This window comes from Triticum urartu, chromosome 7 (assembly GCF_003073215.2).
Source record: "Triticum urartu cultivar G1812 chromosome 7, Tu2.1, whole genome shotgun sequence".
Taxonomy (NCBI): Eukaryota; Viridiplantae; Streptophyta; class Magnoliopsida; order Poales; family Poaceae; genus Triticum; species Triticum urartu.
The window spans coordinates 196,985,996-196,994,436 of NC_053028.1; the positions used below are offsets into that span (position 1 = coordinate 196,985,996).

The following is an 8,441-nucleotide window of genomic DNA, read 5'->3' on the forward strand; positions in this document are numbered from 1 at the left end:
TTGCAGTAGTCAGCATCAGGAGATGCATCAGCTTCTGAAATGGAACTAGGGGTGTCATCATCCACGAGGTACACGAGTAAATCATCACCAAAGGACTTTGCAGTACTCTGTCTCTTGCTCCTAACAGGAGCTTCCTCGTCATCCTCCGTGGAACTCTTTATCACTTTTATGTTCATAATATTCCATCGGAATAGCAGGTTCAGAAGTCTCATCAGATTCTAGTCTAGAAGTGCTTTGCATATCTCTCATGGGGAAAATATCCTCAAAGAATGTAGCATCCCTAGACTCCATGATCGTACCGACCTTCACGTCGTGTACATCAGATTTCACCACTAGAAATCTATAGCCAACGCTATGCTTGGCATAGCCAAGAAAAACGCAGTCCACGGTCTTTGGTCCCAACTTGTGCTTTTTGGTTATCGGCACGTTAACTTTCGCCAAACAGCCCCAAGTGCGCAAGTAAAAGAGTGTAGTTCTTTTCTTTTCCCATTGCTCATAGGGAGTAGTATCATTATCCTTTGTGGGAACTTTATTCAGGACATGACATGATGTCAATACGGCCTCCCCCCACCATGCCTTGGATAAACCCGATGTATCTAACATGGCGTTAACCAAATCAGTTAGAGTATGGTTTTTCCGTTCGGCTACCCCGTTTGACTGGGGTGAGTAGGGAGGCATCCTCTCATGAATAATACCATGTTCCGCACAGAATAAATCAAACTTTTTAGAAAAGTACTCTCCACCACGATCAAACCGAACTCATTTTATTTTCTTATCAAGTTGGTTCTCAACTTCTGCCCTATAGACTTTAAAGTAGTGTAGAGCCTCATCCTTAGTATTTAACAAATACACATAGCAGAATCTAGTGGAATCATCAATCAGACTCATGAAGTATTTCTTTCCACCTTTAGTCAACACACCATTCATCTCACAGAGATCAGAATGTATGAGCTCTAATGGTGCCAGGTGTCTCTCCTTCGCAAGCTTGTGAGGCTTACGAGGTTGCTTAGCTTGCACACATGCATGGCACTTAGAGCCTTTGGCTAAAGTGAAACTCGGGATTAAGTCCATCTTAGCTAGCCGCGTCATACAACTGAAATTTTATGTGACAAAGACGTGAATGCCAAACCTCTGATTCGTTCACATTAGAATGAATTTGGTTCACGACTTTATTACAGAAATTCTCTAGGGAAAGGCGGAACAAACCACCACAATCATATCCTTTTCCAACAAATAATCCATACCGGGATACGACTACTTTGTTAGACTCAAATACTAACTTAAACCCTTCTTTACATAGAAGGGAGCCACTAACAAGATTCTTCTTGATGCCGGGGACATGCTGCACGTTTCTTCAGTTGCACGATCTTTCCCGAAGTAAACTTCAGATCTACCATGCCAACACTATGAACAGAAGCATGCGCGCCATTCCCCATCAGGACGGAACAATCTCGTGTGACCTGGTAAGAAGAAAACAAAGACACATCAGCACACACATGAATATTGGCCCCAGTGTCAACCCACCAATCGGTGGACTGACAAACTGAAAGTATGGTAAACATATTACCATACCTAGATGCCGCATCATTGTTGCTCAGAGTGACATTCACAGACTTGGAGTCCTGTGCTGGCTTCTTGTAGTTGTTTGGGCACTTGTTTGCCCAATGTTCATCTGAAAAGCAAGTCAAGCAGCCATCTCTCTTTTTGTCTTTCTTCTTACCCTTCTTCTTAAAGGTAGTATTCTGCTGGACAGAGTTCTTTCCCTTGAACTTGTGGATGTTCTTCTGCACCACATTGGCTCTAGAAGAACTCTCTGCCCCTTTCACGTGTTAGTCCTTTGCACTCGAGTTCTGCTCAACACTGAGATGATCGATGACATCCTCGACAGAGAATTCACGTCTCAAGTGCTTGAGATAAGTAGCAAATTTCCTGCAACTAGGAGGGAGTTTTGCAATAATGCAACCCGCGACAAACTTGTCCGGTAACTCACACTTCAGGAGCTCCAGCTCCTTAGCAATGCACTGCATCTCATGAGCCTGGTCCAATACAGAACGGTTATCAACCATCCTGTAATCATGGAACTCCTCCATGGCATACAACTCACTGCCAGCATCAGTTGCGCCGAATTTGACTTCGAGCGCATCCCACAAGTTTTTGGCAACCCCCATATGAATATATGCGTCAACCAACTTGTCTCCAATCACACTCAGAACTGCTCCCAAAAAGATTGTGATTGCCTCCCTAAACGCCTTCTCCTGTTCAGGAGCAATCGTTTCTGTAAGGGACACACCACCAACCAAGAACACGTTCATCGTTGTGAGCCATAAGGTGGTCCTAGTCTGTCAACACTTAAAATGTGTCCCAGTAAACTTTTCCGGTTTCAGAGTTGCAGCAAAGCCTTGAATCGAAAAGTGCCTAAAATAAGGTTTTTGGATTGTTGGAAATATTAGCACTTTTCTGATTAGACTAATCCACGAGTAAACGGTAAGCATGGCATAAAAGGTATGCATCTCATAGCTATACCTAAGCATACTAGCATGTACAGAACATAGAAGCGAACCATCTATGAGCAGCACATATACGGCTAATACAAGTACGAGTAAATGAGGGATGAACAGATCATACCCTCCGGTTGGCCAGGCCAACACGGCGGCGGCAGCAGCCGCCTCGGCGTCGTCCGTGGCTTTCTTCTTGGTGGCGGCGGCCATGGTGTCGATGCAGGGGAAGTAGTGGAAGCAGAGGCGAACAGAGTTGGGGACAAATCGGGAGCAGTCGCGTCAAGACGCTCCCCAAAAACCTTATTGCCGTTCTCCCGGGAAGGCTCTCGAACGACAGGGTTTTGGAGGCACCTGCTCTCCCGACCAGCCGTGCATGCGGTCGTCGGGATGGGGTCGTCGGAGACAGCACGGAGTGAGGAACAGTAGATGACGGCTAGGTTACGCGAGAGGGAGTGAGTGAACCGAACTAGGTCACTCCACTGGGCACAGCCTTCTTATATAGGCCATCGGGTAGGAAGTCGTGGGCCTGGGCGGAGGCCCACGACCGAGTCGACGTACTCCCCGGAAGGGTCGCACACCCGCGAACGGAGTCGACGAATCCCAGCAACGCAAGTCAGCCCACAGTCCAATGTCTCGGACAGTGGCCCACCTGCTAGCGACTCGTTAATTAATCTCTGATTAATTAATTCGTTTTTGAGAGGCAAAAATAAGCTCCGGCTCGGCTCATTCCCGCAACCCGCGGCGCGTGCGTGTCGTCACGAGGCGGGCGGCGAAGGAGGAGCGCGTGCGTACCACTCCCCTTTCCAAGCTCCCAATGACAAGTGGTAGAGCAGTCCTTATAAAGTGGTCTCAACTCTCCTCAACTAGCAAGGTGGGACTAAACTTCCCACCACCTGCCATCTCATGCATGGGCCTCAAGATTAACCAGGGATTAGTGTCTTATATGGGCCTAAGCCCATTCATAATCCAACAATCCAAACGGACGAAAACAAGCCAAAACAGACGTCCATCTGGGGTCGTGCGCTGGGGTTGGCCTAACGACCGATGCCTTTGGGCCTCTCCGATAGAAAAATCGATAAATCCTACGGCAGTTTGGTCGACCGACGCATTTTTGTCTTAAATGAGCTTTAAGAGCCCCAGCCTCTGCATCAATCGATGCAAACGTTTATCTTTATTTATTATTCAATATAAGTCTAACAAAAACATACATCAAGCCACCGGAAGCCACCACTCACACCTACAAAACTCAATAATGTATAGTGCTCTCATTCCTCGTGTCTAAAACCGATGCCGTCGTCGATCCATTCACATAACGTATTGAGACACATAGCCGATGCAGTAGACCTAATGCGTACACCACATGCACGCGTTTTAGCTGCCGCCATCATCATCGAACTGTTGACCCATCTTCAGGAGAGAGATCTGCATCATCCCTGCCAGTTTATCCATCCGTCGACGCCACCACGGGCCAAACGGCACCACCACCCCACGCTCGTCCGTCTAGATGCGATGATTCTGGAAGATCTGTCATGCGTAGCACCTGCCGACTAGGCATGATACAACGTAGCACCTATCGGCCAAACATGACTTGACATCTCCATCGAAAGCTCCGTGCAAGACGAAGTCGTTCCACCTCTGCCTCTGTCTTCCAACTCTGCTCCACAAACGATGCTCCAAAACGACACCGCGGTTTATCAATCCGTCGACGCCACCACGGGCCAAACGGCACCACCACCCCACGCTCGTCCGTCCAGATGCGACGATTCTGGAAGATCTGTCATGCGTAGCACCTGCCGACCAGGCATGGTACAACGTAGCACCTATCGGCCAAACATGACTTGACATCTCCATCGAAAGCTCCGTGCAAGACGAAGTCGTTCCACCTTTGCCTCTGTCTTCCAACTCTGTTCCACAAACGATGCTCCAAAAAGATCCTAAGATTTTCCCGGAGGAGCACGAGTGGGACGACAGTGATTACAATGATGTCCTCATCAAGGTAACGACGCAGAACGCCGCCATCGCCTACCATCGGCTCGGTTTTCACCGACAATCATGTCTTCCCGACTCACAGCCGAAATTAGATGACGGATCTCGAGATCTGACCAACCAGCTTCAGACCGACCACCCCGACGAAAGAGATAGCCACCACCGCCAGCGGCACCGTGCATCTTTTTGAAAGCGCGCCGTCTGTGCATGCGAGATATACAAGTCGTACCACCTAAGCATGTAAGGAGAGCAGGCGAGCCATTACGTGCACCAACACGCGTCCGAATACTAAGAGCAGGCACGAGCAAGGTGCCACGATTGCCTGCACCTGGCCGGCCTGCCTTGTGCCACGCACGGTCCGGCTGTTTGGGCCTTGAATGCACCCCTTTATATATGTACCACCTGTCATACATGTTACCTAAGCTACCGCGCGCGTCTATCAACAAGATCGAGTGCAAGCGACAGCAGATCGAGTGGTCAGAGCAAACGGTGAGCGCGCGCTACGTGATTGGTGAAGGAAATGGCGACCATCAAAGCCAAGGTCCAGGACGCCGCCTCCTCCGCCAAGGCCGGCATCGATAAGGCGAAGGCCACCGCCGGCGAGAAGGTCCGTCCGCCGAGCTGAGTTGTTTCTTTTTAGATTGCCGGCCACACTACAGTCTACAGAGGTGTGTGCTAGCTGCGACTTCCGCTTATAGCTAACCTTGCCCGGACGATGTGCGTGCGCGCGCTGCTGCTGCAGGTAAAGAAGGCCACGACGACGGACCCGGAGAAGAAGCGCGAGGCGGAGGAGAAAAAGGAGGACCGCATGCACAAGGTTAACTCCGACGAGCGCGATGAGAAGGGGGACCACGCCGCCGAGAGGTCCGGGAGGCGCACCATCGTCACTGGCACCTAGTTAGCTTCTAGCTAGGCCCGACTACAGCATGTAGTAGTAGCGTAACCTCGGTTTTAAGCGAATCGAGGAATCAAAATAAGCGGCAGTCCGTCATAGAATGTGGTTCGATTCGATCCTTCATCTTCTAGGCTTATAAATGTGATGCTTCGAAAAATGCGACCCGTCTACATCGTCCTCTACGATCATATATACTCGAACAATCTTTCACCACAGGTCTATTGTGATGATGTCTGCTTTATCTTTTCTTCTTTTCTTTTGCTAATCGATGATGATGTCTGCTTCATTGCCGACGGGCTACGTTCTGTAATCGATAAGACACTCAAAGACAGAGAAATTCCAACCGCCCGGTGTTTGAAGTTTTTGGTCATTGTGTTGTGTTGGTGGTTGCAGGGATCAACACTCATATAAACAGTTTTTCAACCGAGTGGTGTTCGAAGTTTTTGTCAGGCGTTCGAAGTTTTTCGCCATTCTGTCAGTGGTTGCACGGATGAAGAAGGATTTTTCTGCAAATTTCCTTTGTTCGGAGCGTTTTCTGTACTCCCTTCTGTGTAGAGAAATCCAAGGAGGTACTTCTCTGCGGATGTGTTTCTACTATCTACTACCACTAAATCATCTTATCCATCGAAACCTGCAATTTAATGGTCTACATCCCTTCAGCATACTAAACGCGTTTTACGCTTTAATTACCCACCATTGCCATTACTTAATTAATTATCAATCATTGCCATTGGGTTAACATCGTTCCCCGACCACGTCGCTTCCCTCTGCCCTCACGCAACCAGCAATTTTGGCACCGCCCCACCCCTCGCTCGCCCTCTTGCTGCAACCGCGCCAGCCACCGCCTCGACCACCGCCGGAGAACCTCCGCCCGTGCCTCCCGCGCCATCCGCACCCGCGCCTCCGCTCCGGGCTTGCTGTTGATAAACTCGAAGGCCGCGGAAAACGAGAAGACCACCAACCCTCCTCTGACGCATCTGAGAGCAGGTCGTCGCCCCGGCCGATCCACTTCCGATGGACGCAAGAGTAGGTCGACGTCCTCGCCACTCCTCCGACGGAGACGAGAGCAGGACGGTGCCCCTGCCGCTCCTCCTCTGCTGTCGCATGTAGGCCGCCGGTCCTCTTCTGTTGGACGCGGGTGCAGGCCGACGCCCCCGCCGCTCCTCCTTCAGTGGACGCGAGAGCAGACCGCCGCCCCACCACTCTTCCTCCAACGGATGCGAGAGCGGGCCGCCGCGCCGCCGCTCCTCTTCTGCTACCCCAGGTACCCCGCCGCTGAACAAACATCACGGCCGCCGCCCGCGGCTCCTCATCGTCTGCACCCATGAAGATGCCACTAATTAAGGTGGCTTAGCGCTCTGCGGGTCGATTGATTTGTAGGATTTGAGTTCATAGGATTTTAATGGTTTCTTAGCGCTCTATTTGGAGGTAATTTCTGTCAATTTCTAATTCAAATTCTTGTGGTTCTCCAATCTTGGGCAGCGTCACCAGAATAGGAGGAGCGCAGCGGAAGGAGCATCAGGCACGTGCTTGCGGTGACCGCGAAGACCAGAAAAGAGATGGATGGGTTCTCGCCAAGTTTCTGCGGCTCACGGTTTTCATCCAGCTCTCTACAATAACTAGAAGATGAGTTACGACAACTTTTTACATAAAAGGTTGGATCTTTGAGCAGTTTGTTGTTGGTTGTGCCTACTTACTAATTTGATTTGATAAGTCAACCTGGGGAACAGCCGATTGGGTGTGAATGAAGTTGTTAATATGATTTTATTTGTGTGTGCTAATGATAGATCTTGCATTTCTCTACTATATTTGTTTGAATGAGCTACTGCAGCGGATAAGGCCGACGTGCACCATTGTAAACTTTAGATGAAGCTTACAGCACGGCGAGGAATAACCTTGATTTATGCATGAGTATTGTACCTGTACTTGTAAGTGCATGTAGTGCCACCCCTAATTGGTTTTGGAGTATTGACGACAAACCTAGTTGAGGGACTAATGTGTTTGTGAGAATTGCAGGATAACACAGGTAGAAGTCCCTCATTGATTCGGTTTTCCTACCAGAGATGACCCCTAAAAATGTATGAAGACATTGAAGTCAAAGGTGGTATGTGAAGATATTCACATTGAAGACTATGACAAGAGAAGACATCGCATGAAGCCTATGGAGCTCGAAGACTCGGATCTTTCGTAGTTCTTTTTCTTTCTTTATTGAAAGTCATAGGAACCACCGTACTGTTAAGTGGGGTCCAAGAGAACCAGTCAGAATGACTGAAGTGATGCTTAACCAAAACCTATGTCTTCGAGTGAAGACTATGAGAGCGAATCTTGTCCAGAGTCGGACAAGTCAGCTTTGCTTGTAGCCCAAGTAAAGTTGCCGTGTGTGTTTGAAATCTGACCGTTGGAACACGTGTCAGTTCCTTAGTGACCCAGGGTCATTTCAGACAAATCAGGTCGGGTTGCCTTGTGGGTATAAATAGCCCACCCCCTACAACCATAAACGGTTGGCTGCTCAGAGTTAGAGTACGGCTTTTGTCGTTTGAGAGCAACCCACCCCGAAGCCTTTGAGAGAGAATTCCTTGCGAGGATAAAGCCCTAACCACTCAGAGTCAAAGAGTGTTAGGCATCACTTAAGTCTTCCTGTCTGCGTGATCTGAAGACTTATTACACTTGAGGACTGTGAATTCTCTAGCCGGTTAGGCGTCGCGTTCTGTGCATCCAAGAGCCATTGTGGATCGTCGGTGAACGAAGTCTGTGAAGGTTTGGGAGTCTACCTTGAAGACTTACCAGAGTGATTGGGCGAGGTCTGTGTGACCTTAGCTCAAGGGGAATACGGTGAGGACTGGATGTTCTGAGTTGCGTGTTCAGGACTGGGTATCCGGAACTGTGTGTCCTCAGGTTTAAATACCTAGCCGCCCTAACCAGACGTACAGTTGTCACAGCAACTGGAACTGGTCCAACAAATCATTCTCTTCAACGAGTCACTGGTTTCATCCTTCCCTTCCCTTTACTTACTGTTGGTCCTTGTGAAGTCGTTGTATGATTGCATTATCCTTTGTCTTCAC

At 49.2% G+C, this 8,441-nt stretch overlaps 1 protein-coding gene across 1 annotated transcript; it reads left to right on the plus strand.

Moving 5' to 3' along the window:
• Positions 1 to 4,824: 4,824 nt before the first annotated feature.
• LOC125522780 (protein LE25-like) lies at positions 4,825 to 5,594 on the plus strand. Its single transcript, XM_048687812.1, has 2 exons — positions 4,825 to 5,091; positions 5,227 to 5,594. Exons 1-2 carry the CDS (start codon positions 5,005 to 5,007, stop codon positions 5,380 to 5,382), a joined length of 243 nt encoding a protein of 80 aa, XP_048543769.1. The 5' UTR covers positions 4,825 to 5,004; the 3' UTR covers positions 5,383 to 5,594.
• The last annotated feature ends 2,847 nt before the right edge of the window (positions 5,595 to 8,441 follow it).